Raw genomic sequence first — 19594 nt, forward strand, 5'->3', positions numbered from 1 at the left:
CATAGAAAGCAACGTTTGGTGGTTTATTAATCAACATAAATTATGTGGCTCAATTTTTTGACACAAATATTTATGATTGTTTATCGAGTACACAATTGCTACGATTTTTTTTCTTCAAAATGAAAAATCTTTCTTGGTAATAAAACAGCTTTGCATGATAAAGGTTAATAAAAAAATAAATGACAATTATCTTATCAGGTTCTAATTCTGCAAACTTAGCCATACTCTTCCCTTGGGTAAATAATTAATAAAAAAAATGAAAGAAAGAAAGCAACTTACACCAGAATAATTGTACCCCAACACTATACCATACCGTTTGGAGGGAGGAACAACATACAAATCAAATGACAATGCTCAGTTACATCTGCGCTTAGACGGTGACGGGTGACGATAGTTTAACAACCGTAGCAGCGCGCGAATCCAAACGGAACGGCAACGAAGCGGCAGGTAACGGCGACACTGCAACAAAGTGATAAATAAAGCAGCACATCACCAGACGCATCGCAGTCATTTCCGATTGTTTGGCTCGGCAGGGAACGTCTGTTGTCTGTAAAAGATGACTTGTTAAAGTTATTTTCTGCAACAACATTACATCAACACAGCAAACTCTCGTCGCCTCACTAGTGGTTCATTTTTAAAGTTAAAAAAAGTACAAAATACTAATCGTCACCATGCCATCATCCGTGTGGCGGTATTTGGTGGATGGTTATCATGAGAAACTTGTGCTTGTGGCTTTAGTGCAGACTTTGGTGACTCATCTATTCGTTCATCCAGCAGCAGCAAACATGCTACAGGAAGAGTTTCGTGCACAACGATCGCTTGCCAGCAGACAGATCTCAAGCCGCCGAGACACACGCTGTAAGAATAAACCCATTCGCGGTCAACACAATCGGTTCGGTTGTTAACTTTAAGAATATTCGTACAATCCATTTCTGGCGACTAATGTTCGAATGTAAGGTGTGTGTGTGTTCTGTGCCACTCTGTGCGCAAAAAGGATTAATGTAAAAAATATGTGTGCGTAAAGTGTCCCTTTTGCGCTGGAATATGCTACCCCACGCGTCCGCATCACACTCAAACGCGCGCAAACAGTGATGGGTGGTAAACGAAGCATCTGGAATGATTAATACGGACATTATCCTTGTGTTGGACTAGTGCGTTCCGGCAAACAATCGGCCAACCATAGCCTAGCGCGCCATGTTTCAAAGGCAATGCGCCACTTGACATCCCATCCCGGACACAGTGGCGCGCTTTCTTGCGTGTCGGGGTGGATCGACGAGTGGACGTAGTGGGACAGTGCAAAGCCATCCCCGGAATATTCGATGAATGACTTTATCTACTCTCATATCCGGTCAATGTAATCAAGACTAAAACAGTCTCCCATACCACGGAGAGACGGGACAGCGGTGGCAAGTGTCCCTAGCAATGTGTGAGTGCTTTCTAACCGAACCTTTAAACGATTCGGTTACGTATTGCAAACACGTTCACACGGCTTTAGTTTGCCAAACATCATCCATCGAGTGAATCGGATGGACAGAGGAAGCTGAAAAGAAAGCGAAACGATGAAAGGACATCCCCGCTGCTCCGTGCGGTTTTTGTTTGTAGAAGCTATTTTCGTAGCAATGCCTCCGCTCCGTCGCACCGTGCAGTAGATCGAATGGATCGTATCCTGCATCCTGCAAGCTCTCCAAGTGCGTGGAAGTATTTCTTCTTCAATATTCATAGCTTGCCCTCGTTCGTCCTCTTTTTGTTGGGTGTTGTTCCTTACGCTTTGTTCCTTCATTAAACCGCAACGGAAGGAGCCATGTAGCAACATATTTTCGGCTCCCCTTTTGTGCATGCTACTCGTTTGTTTCGTCCCTGTATCGTGCCCCCATGACTTGTGAGCGCAAGTGATTTTGGTAGGTAAAAAATAAAGTTGCCATTTACTGCTACCAAGGCCGCGCGTACTGTAACGTGCCCAGTCAGTGCCTCGCCAGTTGCCTGGCAGATTGGTTCAAATTTAATTAACTAAACATCACTGGCCCGCACAAAACATGATTGGACGGGGGGTTCCCTCGGGGGAAGGAAGGACACATACACACACACACAGTACGCGGTACGCTGTGGAGAGTATCGTTCACTTCACTTAACGCAACGACTATGCCAACGAGCGGGATCAGTGAGACGTGAGCTTTTAAAGCAGAGAAGAATCCCCATGTATTTTTAACAAACCGTTGGCACCGGTGGCGCTAGGCGAATGAGGCGAATGGCACAAGCACAGGGAACAAAGAATCGCTCGCAACGGAGAAGAAAGCCACAGCAAATCCCATCACTTTCAGCGCGCGGCGACAGTGCTGGCTTTGGTTTTGAATATTAAAAAGTTCATTTGATGCTTCCATCACATCACTGGACCGTCTCGTTCTGTGGCAGACTTAAGGCTTCACTGAAAGCACTGCACTGGTAGGATCATTGATAGACGAGATGGGATACGAACAGGTTCAGTATTTTATTTCACCGTCAGCAAAAAAATAAAGCCTCCCAATACGTATGATACACACAATATAGAGCGGGTTTTGTGCGTAATTAAATCGCTGCTTCGTTCATTCTTGAGACGAATCAAATGGTACGGATTGTACAGATGAAAAGCCTGGATCATATCTCAATCCAATAGATTAGGTTCTATTTGTTTTATTAGCATAGCTCAACAGCACTTCCAAAGGTTATAATTACTTTTTATAGAGACGTCATTTACTTGTACTAAACACTTACGCTTCTTTGAAATCTGCAGAAAACATCACAATTTTACGAAAATCATGCTTGATCCGTAATACAGTCAATAGATATCTATTGTTTAGCGTAACTGAAATGAAACAATGGCTAGTAATGAAGTAATCAAGGAGTAATTTGTAAAAATCAAATGAAAAAAAGGTATTAAATATATAAATATAATCTTTGCAGTAGATAAACAGTGCTAGTGGCTAAATCAATCTTTTGTGTAATAAATCTTTGTATCAGTTCTAGAGTACTTTCTTTTTGATATTATTATACAAATTCATGCTATTTTGCTAGTTGCAATCTGTAATTTTATACCAAACTATTATTTAATAGCCGCATTACTGCTACCTCAGTCACCCATCTGCAACAATAATTGCTCGTGCCTAATCATACCTGAGCCACGGCTAGAAAATAGCTGTCGAAGCTTTCAACCGTTTCCAAAATCAAACAAACAAAAAATGCAATTAAAACATGGAATTCGGGTCAATGCATTCATTATAGTGCGTTTCTTCCGCTTCGCTAGCCTTTGCCGCCATTAGTCAAACCTTAGCTTCCGACAGGCCACCGCGAGCCGATTTTATCACTGCCCCGTCGATTGCACTGCTGCTGGAAGCTTTTCTCAAGCTTTCCATACCTCCGCTCACATGCCTTACAGCTCGCACGAATGACGTCAAACGGCAGTGGTTATACTAAGCACTTTAACCATCTCTCTCTCTCTCTCTCTCTCTCTCTCTCTCCGTCTGTCTCCCATTGCTACCAGTTTTACCAATATTTACCGTCTATCAGTGGGGTCAAGGGCTGTGTTCGGCCGCTTCCGGTGAGTATGGATCCTGTCAGCCCAACAACGAGTGCGTACTGCGCGGCGGCATACCGGCGGGACCGTGTGCCGGTGGGTACGGGACGTGCTGTATCTGTAAGTTGAACGAATAGAGTGAATCTGCATTCAGGTACAGTGACATTCGGTTTTCCAATTGGGTACAGTTATGGCATCGTGTGGCGGAGTGGTGCGTGAAAATGGAACTTACTTCGTCAACCCGAACCATCCGGACAGTACGGACGGGACGGGCAGCTGTCAGCTCACTATCTTGAAGATGCATCCGGACATTTGCCAAGTTCGACTCGACTTTGACCATTTCTCGCTGAACGGGCCCGAGATCGTGAACCACATCTGCAACACGGACCAATTCCTCGTGTCGGGCGGCAGTCCTGCCCCAACGATCTGTGGCAGCGCAACGGGTGAGCACAGTAAGTATCAGGGGCGTGCACATGCACCGAACTTCGCTCTGCTCTTCCATTTCTAGCAACCTTCCTCCCTCCCATTTGTTCGTATCGCTTGCACAGTGTACATAGATGCAGGAATGGGCCAAAGCAATCCCATCATACTGACCGTCATTACGAGTGGACCAAGCTTCCCGCGATCCTGGCGCGTTCGCATCTCGCAGATTCCTTGCGGTGCCATCGCGAAGGCGGACCAGGGCTGTCTGCAGTACCACACGGGCGTGAGTGGCCGGGTGAAGAGTTTCAACTTTGACCCGCTCAGTGGACGGCAGCTATCGAACCAGGACTACAGCATATGCATCCGAACGGAGCGCAACTTTTGCAGCATCCAGTACACGGCATGTCCGGGTGCGGTGCCTGGCAATCGATCGCGCACCTTCACACTGTCCGGTAACAGTAACAGCGTCGTGCAGGCGATGGTTGGTGGCGGTACGCAAGGTTCACCCAATTCCTGCACCAACGACTGGTTGATGGTGCCGTGTGCCAAGATTGCGGACCGATTGCCGATGGCTAGCACGTGCGAGGACAAGATTTGCGGCGGCACCTTCAATGCGGAGGTTAGCTCTGTCGAGCGGACCGTCGTGTCGACGATACGCCCGTTCCGGCTAGCCTTCCACACCGACTCCATCGAAGCACCGACCGATGTGGACAATCGTGGCTTTTGTCTCGACTACGTGCAGCAACCCTGCACCAGCAATAAGTAATGGTGTGCTTCATTAAACCGCCCTGTGGGCGATGTACCGTTGTTCCGTTGTCCCGCTGTTCGGATGTACTACGTGCAATAAATGTACTGTACCAGCTGAAGATCGTTCAGTTTTGTACCATTTTTTCTGTAAAACGAAATGTTTCATACGAATTTGTTTATTTGAATCGTTTTGATCTTTTGTCACAATCAGTAGATTTGTATGTATTGTTTTTGATGATTGGGTGTTTGTGTTCGCCCTTGTGCGGCCGGTTTTTAGCTCTGTGTATGATGAATTCGTACAAGTTTACGCTTGGTGTAGAACACACATTTCAGTTGTTTCAGTAATTGGTTTTGGTACGGCTCCGCCATTCAGTGTTTGAAAACTCAGCCCTATTTCCCCCTGTCATTCCTTCCATTCCTTCCATTCATTCATTTTGGCCTCCACAAACTAACACTGCACTTCCTTTCTATTGTGCGCTTTCTTCTCTATTATAACAATGACACTTGCTTGCTAGACTCTGCCTTTCGCTCAACGTCGTTAATATATATCTATATACTTTTCTGTTTTCTGTATGTGTAATCCTCTGTGTAATATCTTTGCACCTTTTTGCATAATATACTTTGATTTTATCTGTTGTCCATCAACCATTAAACATTCCGAGTGGATCATGAAAATGTAAGTAACGTGAGAAAAATAGACAATCGTCGTAATGGTCACGATGATGATGAAGATGACGATGAAGATCTTGATCGCATCAATTCGTGATGCACGAGACAACTAAACCGTCCTTGACAAAAGTTTGTGTTTAGTGTTTGTGTGTTTGTGTGAGTGAGTCTCTTAACTAGATACGCTTCTACATCCGCCCTGCCCAACCGTTCCGGTCCCTGCCCCAGGACACAAAGTCTAGAGTAAATTCCGTTTTTGATTTTTACGTTTCCCCGTCTAATACACTTTTTTCCCCGTTTAAGATTCGCTCGTTCGTGGCAGCGGGAGCAGCTTTTGGACAGAGTTTTCTTGAAGCTGTATTGAACACAGCAATAGTGAAATATTTAGAACATCGAGTTGAAAGTGATCCGTTAAGTCAAAACATTCTCTTATAAACTCTATCGCTCTAGGTCTACTGTTTCGATTGGTTGGTTGGTTGTTTTGGTTGTTACTGTTGTACTCCCTCTTGCTCGTGTTTATGTGTGGTTGTGTAGTTGTGTGCTGGTGTGGCACTTGTTAACATTAATATAATCAAATAACTAACGTGGTAAAGTGGCTCGTTATACTATCATTGTAAGTAGTACTCTCTTTTACACTCGAATTAAACGTCTTAGTATGTCAAATAGAATTTGTGTCTTTGGTTCGTTGAATACGGCAATACATGACAACACTGATAGATAAAAATTTGCACATTCGCTTCGCACACTTGCCGTTCGTTTTATTGTAACACACACGCACACACTGCTAGAGCGGAAAAAAATTACCAAACGTCGTGGATGGTTCACACGTTTGCTGCTGTGATGTAATGGAGTAACGAAATCGATGTGCATTTATTGTATCGTGTATCGGGTTGTGCTTTGTATCTCACCAAATAAATTCAATTTCAACGAACGAATCTGTATACCTTCTGCCTTTAGCAGAGATCTGTTGATTGGTAGTTTGGTGTAACTTTCTTTTTGTTCTTTTTTTTTGTTAATCTCTGTTTCCGGATGCATCCTTACGTGCAGTACACTCTTTATTGATTCATTATTAACAATGATTGCATTATCTAAGCTGGTTTGTTCATTGCTTCCGTTCAAGTACAACTTCCTCTTAAAGCTTATATCACTTTCAACGAGTTTTGTTTCTTTTTGATTTATTGGTCATTATTTGCATTATACAGTTTGACACCGTGTTGTTGTTTGTTTGTTTGTTTGTTTGTTTCGATGCAGCCACCGCATCTGTCGATCGACTGCTCGAACGATCGTGCTGCTGTGTGATTGAAGAAGCGAACTAAACATTTCTCTTTGGCGACCGAAGTGAATTACCTTCTATCTATCTAAACCGTATGGTTTGAGATCCACCAAAAGCTGCACCGAATGCTACGACCGCATGAAAGAGGCGTGACCAAGGCCAAATCATTGAGGCGGCATTTAAAAACAAACCCAACCGATCACGCGTTTTCCTGTGCAAGGGTGTACTTCAATCGATGCACATTAAAAGACAACAACTTGTTCGTGCAATTCAAATGTGCTGCTATGTAAATATTGTTACATGACGTGTGACACGCTGGCTGCTAAGTTAGTGATTGCCGCAACAAAAGTCAACAATCATTGGCAATTGCACTCACGAATACTTAATATTAGATGATCAGGTGCGTCTGGTTGAATGATATGATATCTACTTTGTTAGAATATTGTGTATGTGTGTATATGTGTGTGTGTGTACGTGTGTTTGGGCTATGCTGTTTCTCACTTTTGTGAACTCATTGACTCATTTGCAGAGCCCAAAGGAAATGTTTGCAGATTGTTTGTGCATAAACACACTTATTTATGCTGAAGTTCTAACAAAACCAAACTCAACCTCTGCACAAGCATGTCCAGTGCTCTTAGGTGCACCGCTATTTTGTTTAGCTCTCTCTTTTCTCTCTCTCTAATCAAACTCATCCCTAAGCCTTTTCAACCGTGCAAGACCGTATCTGTCCTGCTGACCCGGAACAAAAAAAAAGCAAAAACATAAACCAATGACTAAATCCTTTACCTTTTTGGTGCTTTTTATGTTTTTCTTCATAAACATCCCCTTCATAGCGGATGGGTCGCCGCATGATAGATGAAAAAGTTATACAGAACCGACTGTCCGGGGCGCTGTTCCACGTGGCGCTTTCCCCACCGGAAATGGATGCTTAAAAATTCATCCATTTTACCAACAACTTAACTTGCACCCATTCCTCGTTTTACGATTGAACCTTTTTTTCCATGCTCGACGGAAAAAAAGGTTAAAACAAAACAGCAGACCCTTGCCTAAGCTTAGCCTTCCCGAAGGGTTCCGCCCCGGCCGTGCGGCCGGAATGGTTCGAAGTGAAGGGACGATAGCATCGGAATATTCCACCACCGGGAGGATGAGCACGCACACACAGCTACACTCACACATCCACACTGTCCTCTGTGACGACTGATGGTGGAGCCTTATCGATGCCCGTACAACGCCACTGGAACATACCGAATCCGGCAGGGAAACCGAGTTCGATTCGTCAAAGGCTCGTAGGAAAAGGCAAACACACTCAAACGCCAGGACAGCGTGCGGAAAACGGAAATGGAAACAATTTGCAAAAGTTATATTAAAAACTTTAACAAGGCTCCAAGGACGCACGGTATGCGAGTGCCGGTGGACAATTTCAAACAACCCGCTTCCCCCGTTACCCCAAAAGTTGGAGGGAAATTGAGTTAAGGGTCAGAGCGTGGCGAAAACGGCCGACAGGAAACAAAGAAACACAAGGAACGACCAAAAAAAGAACCATCATTGTTCCATTTCGATCGCTCCCTTCCCTTCGCAGTCTGCTTTCGTTTGACTTTTGTTTCCCAATCATTACGATTGCTGCTTTCCACAGTTATTTCATCCAGCTTTGCGATTTGGTTATGGTTTTGGGGCTTTGTTTTTCATCGTCCTGCCAAAACCGTTCGCCATGTTCGCCCGAAATCTGCAAAGCTATTGCTGCTCTTTATATTCACATACCGTTTGATGGCTACTCATTCGTCTCGCTGCAGTAGAAAGCAAGGGCAAGGCTGGCCCGATGCTTGAATCTGCATTTATTTATCATTGCCATTGATAGATTTCCTACTATTTTGGGCGTAAGTCATGTACGGATGATTGAAAAGGAGAGAACGATATTTTTGTTAATTCTGGGAGATTGTATTAGAAGCGTTGAGGGCAGCAGCGTCCTTTTGTGAAAAAATAAGGCTATTTGTTACATTGTTTGCTGCAGCTGTGATTGATTCAATGAATGAGACTCAAAACAAAAGCCAAGCGCGTCAATACTATATAATGCTGCCGACTGTAGTGGCTGTGTGTGACAGAATACTCAAAGGCAAGAAGGGATGGAACCGGGCACCGGTTTACGCGTTCGGCACAAACGCTTCCTTGGACTTCATGAAGTACGTCAGTATATCGATCGGTAGCGGGAACACGATGGTTGAGTTCTTCTCCGCCGAGATGGTGTTCAGTGTCTGGAGGTAGCGTAGCTGCAGGGCGGCCGGTGAGTCTCCGATCACCTCCGACGCTTCCCGCAGTGCTCGTGAAGCCTTCTGCTCACCCTCGGCTGCAATCACCTTGGCACGGGCCTCTCGGGCAGCCTCGGCTTCAGCAGCCATCGCACGTTGCAGCTGAACCGGTAGGCGTACATCCTTACTATAGTGGGGAGTTGGGTAGTTGAGTTGAAGGGCAAAGAGAACATGGTTGTTATCGATATCGACGAACAAATATCGAATCGAGCCTCATCACAACGTTCTAGCGTTGGAAAGTACGCTGGACGAAACTTCTTAAGATTTTGTACTTACATCTCAACGCGCTCCACCTTGATGCCCCAGGCTTCGGTCGCTTCGTCCAGCGAGAGCTGCATACTGCCGGAGATTGTCATTCGTTCGCTGAGGATTTCGTGCAGATGCCGTGTGCCCATCGTGTTGCGAAGCGTGGTTTGTGCCAGCAGCCGGGTCGAGTGATGCGCGTTCTCGACATTCGCAATCGAAACAGTGGCATTTGACACACGATAGTACACCACAGCATCCACCGACACGGTGACGCTGTCCTTCGTCAAAACCTGACCGTGACGCGGTTTAAAGAGATAGTACATGAATGCGCGCATGTGGTGCGTATGAACCGTGCCAAGCATGAAAAAGAGAACAAAAAAAAACAGAAATAAGAATAAATTAACAAGGTGCTTACTGATCAGGATAACCAATCTTTCACTTTATCTGTTGCATTTATGTAAACTCAACCCAGTGAGGGTAAAACAAGTTACCTACCTCCTGCGGTGGTACGTCGTACGTTCGCGTTCGCAGATCTACACGTGCGTAGGCATCGATGCATGGCAGTATGAAGAAGATACCTAGGATTCCACACAGCAACATCCAAACACACGAACAAGTAGGCAGAATACAATTAAAGAAAGAGAACAACACAAAGAGAAAAGTGAAAGAGACAGAGATTCAATTAATATGCAAAAAACTTCCGTGGGAAACATTTTCCCATTCAGTTAACTCTACAGTCAGTCGTGAGCGGGATGGTAGAGCAGCGAAAGTGGGAAAGTGGAAATTAAGGTGGAAAATTGTTCCGGCTAATTTACCTGGTCCTTTGGCGCCACCTTGCATCAGACGACCTAATCGGAATATTACGGCACGCTCGTATTCCTGCACGACCTGTCCAAGTAAACGAAGACGATTTCAGAAGATAGCAGATGCAATTACAAAGGTCTGTTTTCTTTCCAAACTGCTCAGGGTGTGGATATGTGGAAGTACGTTGTATGTCGTTGCTTAATGGTGTGAATTAATGTTGTTTGGTAAACGGCTTTGTTATGTTCGTTATTATTGTATGCTGATTTACGGAATGATACATTTAAGCAAATGAATACACATTTCAAAAGCTGCCACAGTTTTAGAGCATATTTTCTTATTAAATTTCTTCATGTTTTTTTTTTATTTTTAAATTAGGTCCTTAAGTTTTACTTCATTCCATCACAGCCGCAAAAGTACACGTCTATGTCAGGATGTGTTTAGTTTCAAGATCAATCTCAAACCTTTGATAGGTTTAACGATGATAAATCTAAACAATGTCGAAAAAAACAGATGGCTCACCAGCAACATTTTAAACCACGTTGCAGGACTGATATAGGGATGAATTCAATTCCAGAATATATTCACTACTAATTCCTAGGCCGCGAGAGATATGGTGTAGGCTCCACAATCGGGATAAATTTGATACCAAATATGGTAACACTAGATCACGTCACTTCGCACGACTTAACAACATGCTCGTCGTGGGTGCAAGCCTCAGATGGACCTAATCTAATCTACAACAACTGATCACGAAACAAGTAGTTGTTACTGTTTGATTCTCATTTCTTTTAAATAGTTTGTATCCCCAAAGGAGCACAAATATACTACTTTACTAGACTCATAGATTTTAAGGTAAATCAAGAATAACCACGACATTAACCGTTGTTAGGCTATTTCATTTTACCTAATCAATGTGTATATAACCGTTGGCAGACAATAAAGAAGAAAGACATAACATATCATCTTATTTATTGACTAAATTGTTTGGTTGAACTCAAACTATGGAGTGAAAGCGTAACTGCGTCCAAAACAGAGTTTTATTGAATGGTTTTTAAAGTTTTTACAGCGCGAAAACTCGAACTCGAATCGAAAGTACAACTATGGCTGATACCTATTTTAACATCCTTCATCAATATAATGGGATATTTCTTTAAAAAAATGGGTTTTGAAAACTAAAAACATGTTCCTACAAGCTAACATTTCAACACAAACAATCAATACAAAAACATTCCTCAACTCGTATCGTATAAAACACCTTGTAAGTCCTGCATAAAGTCTAAATCTTGGTGCCATCGAACATTTGTGGCAGATTCTAGGTGCGAAGGTGGATACAACAGGTGTAACCAAATAAATAAACTTAAATTTAAAGCTCTGGATAACGCTTGTGAAGAACCAGAAGAACCAAAAACTAGATGCAGAACTGGATAAAAAAAATATAAACACGCCTAGAACACGTTAAGAAAGCCAGAGGATTGCATATAAATTAAAAGATTGATGTTATATTTATTCAGAACAATATTTTTTGTAGAATGAATAAAGTGGGCACTTTATTTTGGCACAGTGATTTTAAACAATTTAGGAAAAAAAATTTTCTTCAAGAAAACTTCTCATTTTTGTCATGCTATGGTACTACACATTCTTAAGCATTTCACGAACAGTGTTTAAAAAAAAATAAAGCAGTAAAATAACTTCATTTTTCATGGAAAAAATGTAAAAAATGAAAATTGTAAGTAGTGGGCACTTCATTTTGCCGGTCACTGTATATGTCCTACAATCAATTATACTTTTCAAATGGATCAAAACGCTTACTTGTGGATAATATTGAATTTGTACATCTATGTACACAATTGGCAGCTTATTTACTTTCCTATTTCTTCCATAATTTCGCCTCATCATAATACGCTAGCTACTAAGGTTTACCCTTTTCCACCAGGCAAATCATTCATCTTAAGTCAATAAATCTGTTGCACAATCAGCTTGCACTTCTACCCACCATACCCTTTCACTTCCCTCCAACGACGAAAATGATTCCGTTTCCGCTTGAGCGGCCCCAAACACCCAACTGTGGACCGTTTTATTCGCGTGCATTACTCGCGCCCATAAAGCATTCGTTGTTTTCTTTTCTTTCCTTCCGGCTTCGCAAGCTGCCACACACTTTGTGACCGGCGGAGTGGTTTGGCAAGAACGAAATTGTTTGCCGGTTCGGGGCGGTATTTTCATATTCACATCGTCCGTCACTTTATTTAAGTTCACACTTCATTTAGCCAGTCCGCAGTTGCTACCCCGTTCGTTCGTTCGTTCGTTCGTACGAGCGGGCTTGTTGGTTATAAAAGGAAGCTTTTTGGGGAGCTGGGAAGAAAAGGAAAAATAGCTGTGCGCTCTCAAATGAGAGCAATTTCCCGCTAGTTTTCCACCGCCAGGGCGGGTTTTGCAGTTTACACGGCTTCGCAGATAGCACGCATATGTGTATGCGCGGTGGGAACTATGGCCTAGTGTGTAGTATGCTCGTGTGTAACGATATGCAAACAGCGTGAAAGTCTGAATAGGGACCAAATTTAAATTTGATTCCCTTTCACCGTGCCCGGGTTCTCCGTGCACCTCCTCGAAGAAGACGGAATGATAGTGGAAAATTTGGACGAAATTTGTTGAAGCATTCCTCTTACCTTGAAGCAGACGAGCAGGCTGAACGGCATCGTAAGGACGACGAGCACCCAGGACAGAAATATCAGGATACGGCCACAGGTCGATGCTTCGCCGTTCGTCTCATCCTCGGCTGGAATATGCAAGAACAGTGTGAGTCAACTGGAAAGGGCGTACAAGAACGAGTATAACGTCGATACAAAGAAATAAGCTAAGAAGTGGTACACCATAAGAAAATCGTAGTTTGGTAGGTGTGGTGCCGTGGTGCGGCTTTGCCACCTAGCGCAAAGTGAAAAACTTTTATTAGATTTTCCGCCAAGCATTGCTGCTGCTGATGCTGCGGCTGTTCTTTCGAAAAACTTCTACCACGTCTGCTTTTTACAATGTCACCTAGGTTTTTGTGCCACCCAGCCGCATTTCGAGCGGGTAATTGCTACAAGGAGATGGCTCACACACCGACCCGAACGTTGCTCGTACGTACATGGTCGCATGTGTGACAAGTGTCGTACATTAGATTAAGAGCAAAAGGTGTAACGTGTTGCGCTGAAATTACAATCGGTCACTGCTGTTGGATTGGATCGACGACGCTGGTAAATTGGATAGTTTGTTTGCAAGCAATGCTTTGGAAATTTTTTCAACAGCTTAGATACTATCCTTGAATACGGGTTCAGGAACTAGGTTTAACAACAAACTTATAAAACTACGTACTGAGTTGGACTAATTTTCGTTTGAATTAATAACTGTATATAAATGTCCTTTATCAAGAGCTACAGCATAAGATTTATAACAGTATAAATAATTAGTTAAAGGTTATCCATTTGAATAGAGTGACTATAACAATCTCTCAGCTATTCCCACGCTACTTTTTATAGTAATGATTTCTACCACGTCAAACTTTATTTTTGTGACTAGAAGCTACGGGATGTGTGCTCTAACGCATTTTAGGAATCTACTCAACACAATATGTTATCGCTTCACGTATACTTTTCTTCCGCGATTACTTCTATTCCTAGATCCCACCGACACACCCATAACTCATTGCCAAACAAACCCGAAAGCAAACATCAAGCCGGAATTGAAACTTTTTACGCTTTCCTTACTGTACAACAGTAAATCACTCCTGAAAGCAGTGCAGTGCACGCTCGCGGCGGGTTGTCCCTGGTGTTTTATCTTCCTCGCTTTTATTTGACTGTGTGGCTATCAAAAGTTAAGCCCAGTTGCTGTTGCTGGAAAGTGGATTTATGTTAAGGGCAGCACCTTCCTCGCACCTTAACCTCACTGTCATTCCCCCAAACATGTAGCCAAACCACCGAAAAACGGTTTGTTTGCATAGACACCGTTGCATCATCATCATCATCATCCCGTTGTCGAATCATATCGTTCCATTTGGTGCGAGAGCCAAACTTTAACATGGACGGCTTTGCTGGTGTTTTGTGTGACTTAACGACAACGACGACGATGAAAAACGGCCAGCTTAAATGTCCATGGTGGTAGAAAGTTGCCAGAAAGATAAACAGAATTTAATTTCCAAAGTAAACGAAAGCTGTCGCGCTTACCGTGAGTTATACCGTGGCTCATCGATGGTCGAGATGGTGGAGAGCCCACTATATATATATATATATATATATATTTATATGGGCAGCACAATTGCGATATTGTCCGCTTTGCTAATGAATTTTCCACATTGATGGAGAAAACCACAAAGCTCCGTTGTCATTCGAATGACGAACGCACACACACACACAATTAAAATCCTTCCTCAATGCTTTCGACCTTCCTCAAACGATCCTTGACCTCAAGGACGTTTCTCAGAACAATCCAAAAGACGTTTGGATCACGTGAGCTAGAAAGAAGCTAAACAACGCCTCACAATCTTTCAATGCCAGCCGCAAACCACTCTATGCAGGCTTAGCTTTCAAAAAACGAAACAAAAAAAAAAATACAGAATGAAAAAATGTTTCAAGATGAATTAAATGAAATACTTTATCCATCTTTCTTATCTTCTGCCACCTTTTCGTCGTTGCGCTCACAGAGGCGTTCCTTTAACGACTATTCACGACCAGGGATGCTGGCAGGATGACACCAGAAAAGCGCTACCCTTAGTATATTTCGTCATTGCTTTATGAAAGCGGTATGATACGGATCATACCGTAAATTTTCATAAAATTCACATAATTGAGCCCGAAAGCAAGTAAAGTCCTACGGATGATGGTCACAGCAAACGGGGCAAATACGTTGAAGTAATAACTAGGAGTTTATTTGGCAACGCTGCCGGTAAAGGTCGTTGTTGAAAGCTGCAATTAACTTGCGCCGCGAGTTTTACAACCTGCTCAAGCAAACGGCTATCAAATGGCGTAATTTACTGTCAATTACATGCCAGCGAAGGTGTGCTTTAGCCATACAATTGATATTTGCGTAGCAATGGCGCGATTCAGCGGAAGAACGTATCGTTTTGTTACTTAGAGAAAGGATGTTACACAATGCAATATTGGGATTGTGTAAGGAATGCTAATTGCTTTCATTATAACTTGATTTATTTGCTTATATGTAGGATTCATCTAAAAAAATATGTTTATGAAAACGAGTTTAAATAGTTATTGCGGTTTTTATTGCCTTCAAGCACATAATATATTACCTATAGAATTATTTACGAAAATTCGAGCAGTTTTATATCATTGATATGATTTAATCCAATAAAATATTGCAGTATTTTTTTATAATAAGTGATTTATGTGGTGATCATTTTGTGACAATAAGGTTGAATTTATTTGGAAACACATCAAGAAATTATCCTTCAACGCATAAACACTACAAACTACCATGCACAAATTAAGTGATAAATTTTGAAAACAAAAATGTAGATAATCAAACATTTCACGTAACTGAAACCTTCACGAATTGACACTGGGAGTTTAAATGTGATGTGAAATATAACCAAACGGGTGAACACATGTACGGGGAAGATATTACTGTCATCATGCAAGAAATGCTCACTGCTTTACTCACTGGTGCTATAAACTACTATGGTGCGGAAAATTCTTCTCAATTACAACCGTTCGGACGGCAAAGAGCAAGTACTTTTGTAAGACAAAATTAGGACACAACATACGAACGGGATACGGGTAAATAATGTATGCGGGGATTCGAAGAAGAAGAAGAACAAGAAGAGGAATAAGAAGAGCGGCATCAACCAAGTACTATTGCAAAAGTGTCTACTTGAACTTTGGTATAAAAAGTCTTTTACGTACTTCCTGTGTGGGTCGTTATGCGAGAACAATACGAGTGTGGCCAATGTCGGGAGAAACGGTTTCGTCGAGATACCCCGGGGCAGATTGGATGATGGGAAGATAAACGTGTTAGCCGTTCACGTGATGGTCGTAAGATGAGTTTTTGTTGTTGAATTTGGTAAAAGGTGATTGAGTTTTTTTAATACGACACACATACACATACACATACAGATAAAGACACCGGAGCAACGGAATGAGACGTGATGAGAGAGTCCCGATACCCCAAATGGATTATGAAGGGTAACAGGGAGAAAAGAGAAAATATGAAAAATATTTGGAAATTTTGAAATTTGGTACCAAAGAGAATGAAAGAGAGAGAGAGTGAGAGAGAGAAAGACACAGCGAGACGGTTACTTTATTTTAACGACCAAGTATCCGCAATCCATTATATTAGTCCACCGTCGGCTGTCACCACTTACCGTAGAGCAACAGTGAGTTTTTCATTTTAACATCTATAAAAATAAAACGGTATGCAAAATGTGAAAAGATGAATTAGTTTTGGAATGAATTAGAATTTAGCTTGTTCAATAATTTGGTTTTTCGATGGGGGGGGGGGGTCAATTTAGTTTGGCTGGATTTATACGGTGTGATTGGAAACATTTATGAATTTAGATGCATCGAATCGAGGTATCATTTCAGGGTGGCCGCTTTGGTCAATGCTGTAAAGTGTGATTGTTGATGTATTGATGTGTGTACATAAGAGGGCGCACAGAAAAAAAACAATCAAAATACAAATGATAACAAAATTACGTTATGTCCAAATGCCACTCCCAATGTGAAACATGAAACACAAATTCAATAGCACATGAGTCACAACAAAAGCTGTGAAATGCAAATGAAATTTAAATGTATTTTAAAATTAGACGAGAAAAAACCTCCTTCTCAATGTTCTTCCTCAAAACAAACATTAATTATACGCTCAATTAGATGTCGTGTGGTCTAAAAGAGTTTATAAAATATCATTAAAAGCCATTGCATTGTACATTAAATGACATATCACTAAATTTAATTATATTTCGCAGCTACTCTCAACAGAAACATGTCTCGTATCATCGAAACACCTTTATATGGTTGAAAGTAACACCAATGAACATGGAACAGCTTTATGAAATGACTCCTAAAAACCAGAAGAAAAAACAAATACGACTAACATACTAAGCTAATGCGCTCATTGTTGGCTGCATCTCGCGATTCTCGGGCATTTGCATGTGACTGGGAGGGAATTTTCTTCCTTCTTTTTTTCTACAGCCATAGACATTCTCTTATGCCAGTGTTCTTAATCTTGTGCTTCTTAAATCGTAGGAAAATATTGCATCGTGCTCTAGAGACTCAGCACTACGTGCATTATGTACCACAAGACATCCTAGGGCATAAGTTGTTCACAAAACGGGTGGTTGAAGAAGTATGAAACATTTTTCTTCTTTCACTTATCGGCTGCGAATGACTCCTACAAGCCCAGCTTTGTTCACAGCTCTGTTTATTTGGGTTATTTATGAGCCTCGTTCCTGGAACAACAGTACGAGAAAGATTTGGCGCAACGCAAACTATCGCATTTTGGGTAAGATTTGTTAGTAGTGCAAATACATTTTCATCTTGCTGGTGTTTCAGTTTTCAGATTGTGGTGAATGAGTGTAGCAATCTCAAATAGTCTAAATTTAATTCATTTTGATTTGTATAAACCGAACGTTACTAAAATACTGGTTTACCTTCTAAACCTAGTCATTATTTAAACCATTTAAACCAGTTAGTGTTGTACAACTATGATATCATATAAAACCTAATCATGATCGACCAAGTTTTTTTATTTTAATTTAGAAATCCTTAAAAGTTTACCATTTCAGGAATATAAAATTCATTTAAAAACGATACTTTTGTCGCCTTGCCTATACCATTTGGATAACTGTAATCGATCTTTTTTGGAAACATACTCCGACATTCGTATGTTGCGTTCCATAGAAAAGCTAAGCGCAAGACACAACTCTACGCAGTTTCATTGAAAAGGTAAATAAATTGCATTGCATGGTAACAAAAGGATTTCTTTTCCCATATCCATCCCTTGCCATCGCTCCACTTGCCAGATCATATAAGAAGCACTTTTAAGAGTGTGTTCCTTGGCCGGTCGAACCATGCGACAGGATACGACAGTTCCCTTGAAAAGCATAAAAAAGCTCAAGGCTTTCAGTGCTTCATTGTAAGCGATCGGTACGGTTCAGCGCATGAAAAAGGAATCGTCGTATGTTTCGTCGTTTCCACTGAATAAAAGCTATTTCTTTTGTTGCTGAAACAGTTTCGCATGATCTAAGAGTGGTTGGTGCTTCACAAAATTGGAGCGGGCCACCAAGTACTGTGCTGGAACATGCTAAACCCCCAAACCGCACTCAAACATTCATACCGATACGAGGTACACTGTTACTTTCTCTCAATCTCGCATATAGTATGTCCAAATAAATGGTAAAGTATATGGCATACGGAGATGGAACAGACCACCATTTCTTGCATATCCAAAGCTTTTCTATCTTTCCAAATCCAAAGATCCTTTCGGTGTGAGCTGACGAGTACAATCGTAAATACATATCTCGTTTGAGGAAGAATTTGATTCCCATGCTAGAAATACTATCCCGCGGTTCACATCATTTCAATTCGTTTAACAAACGTCTTTTCATGCTTACAGTGACCAAGTGTATCAAGAAGTGTATCTTGATGAAGCTGTGCGTGGTAAGGATTGAAGCAATTTGACACGATGTTGTTTTTCATTGTCAAATGTAAATATTTGAATTGAATTTGTACCACACAACAATACCTAACGCAATCTTCGGCACTTTAAAGCTTGAGCAAAACTGATTTGGAAGTGTGACATAAAAAATACAAAGAAACACCTTAATGCTAAACAAGCCGAGCAAAGTTACGGAACATTTGTCTTGTCTAAGACAGAAAACAAATGAAAGATTGGAACAGTTTCTTACACTTTATTGTCTGTATGATTACAGCAAACAAAGAAACTGTTACATTTCCTATAAAATACTCGGTGTACAGTAAATAATTGAACATACCACAACGTATAGAGGACCTTCGAGCAAAAACTGTCTGAACCAATTCTGAAACGGTTCAATGGACAACATTTGTTGTTTTTCACACCGCATCACACCACCTTGAAATAAAAACCAAAATCAAGGTTCTTATGATATTCCTAATGATGGTTGTGGTTAAACGGTCGGGAGAGTTGCTACCAACATAGATTACGTAAATGAAGACGCAATTAAAATGATATTACCCATGGAAATGGTCGTCACACCGTTTGCGTCCGTTTGAACCGGGGTGCCAGCTATAAAGCCTTCCTCTGTCGGTACCATCGTTGACAACATTCGGTAGTGCTCTCAAGCTGAGGCTCTCAGGTCCATCCATCGATCGACTTTGGGACATTTGTTTCCTCCACGTCCTGGTACGGGCACACAATCGCAACGGACCGAACGTAACGGCGATGAGGGAAATTAATAGGATTCTCAAAATCACCGCCCAACAACGCTCTTGTGGGATTCCTTCCTAGCTAGCAAAGGTTTCAACAAATTCCGTCTGCGCTGGAGATTGTCTTTCGGTTCGCATTAGAAGGGCACTAGAAGCCTAATTAGACGGATCGAGCAGAAGCAGGGCTACGGAAATC

The 19594-nt window shown here is 41.9% G+C and overlaps 2 protein-coding genes across 10 annotated transcripts in view; one reads left to right on the top strand and one right to left on the bottom strand.

The window, feature by feature from the left end:
* The first annotated feature begins 525 nt into the window (after nt 1–525).
* Nucleotides 526–4817, top strand: LOC120893219. Its single transcript, XM_040294978.1, has 4 exons — nt 526–858; nt 3515–3667; nt 3736–3999; nt 4096–4817. Exons 1-4 carry the CDS (start codon nt 672–674, stop codon nt 4734–4736), a joined length of 1245 nt encoding a protein of 414 aa, XP_040150912.1. The 5' UTR covers nt 526–671; the 3' UTR covers nt 4737–4817.
* A 24-nt stretch (nt 4818–4841) lies between these two features.
* LOC120893220 (band 7 protein AGAP004871) overlaps nt 4842–19594 on the bottom strand; it is a 53497-nt gene continuing 38744 nt past the window's right edge. For 5 of the 9 annotated variants that reach the window (XM_040294979.1, XM_040294980.1, XM_040294982.1 and 2 more), the window contains 5 exons: nt 12673–12782; nt 10021–10093; nt 9701–9783; nt 9236–9495; nt 4842–9086 (listed from right to left, as the gene is read on the bottom strand). In XM_040294979.1, the coding sequence (XP_040150913.1) occupies nt 8795–9086; nt 9236–9495; nt 9701–9783; nt 10021–10093; nt 12673–12782 (818 nt within the window). In that variant the 3' untranslated portion in view covers nt 4842–8794. Of the gene's footprint in view, nt 9087–9235; nt 9496–9700; nt 9784–10020; nt 10094–12672; nt 12783–16355; nt 16389–19594 lie in introns of all 9 variants that reach the window. The other 4 variants (XM_040294986.1, XM_040294984.1, XM_040294983.1 and 1 more) reach the window with 1 other exon arrangement.

The sequence above is a fragment of the Anopheles arabiensis genome, chromosome 2, assembly GCF_016920715.1.
Source record: "Anopheles arabiensis isolate DONGOLA chromosome 2, AaraD3, whole genome shotgun sequence".
Lineage (NCBI taxonomy): Eukaryota > Metazoa > Arthropoda > Insecta > Diptera > Culicidae > Anopheles > Anopheles arabiensis.

What these genes read in the sequence shown, in the direction of transcription:
- LOC120893219 (XM_040294978.1), top strand. Translation starts at nt 672, where the DNA reads ATGCCATCATCCGTGTGGCGGTATTTGGTGGATGGTTATCATGAGAAA. An exon ending in GTACGGGACGTGCTGTATCT is followed by an intron (nt 3,668 to 3,735) that starts GTAAGTTGAACG and finishes AATTGGGTACAG; the next exon opens with TTATGGCATCGTGTGGCGGA. An exon ending in CAGCGCAACGGGTGAGCACA is followed by an intron (nt 4,000 to 4,095) that starts GTAAGTATCAGG and finishes TCGCTTGCACAG; the next exon opens with TGTACATAGATGCAGGAATG.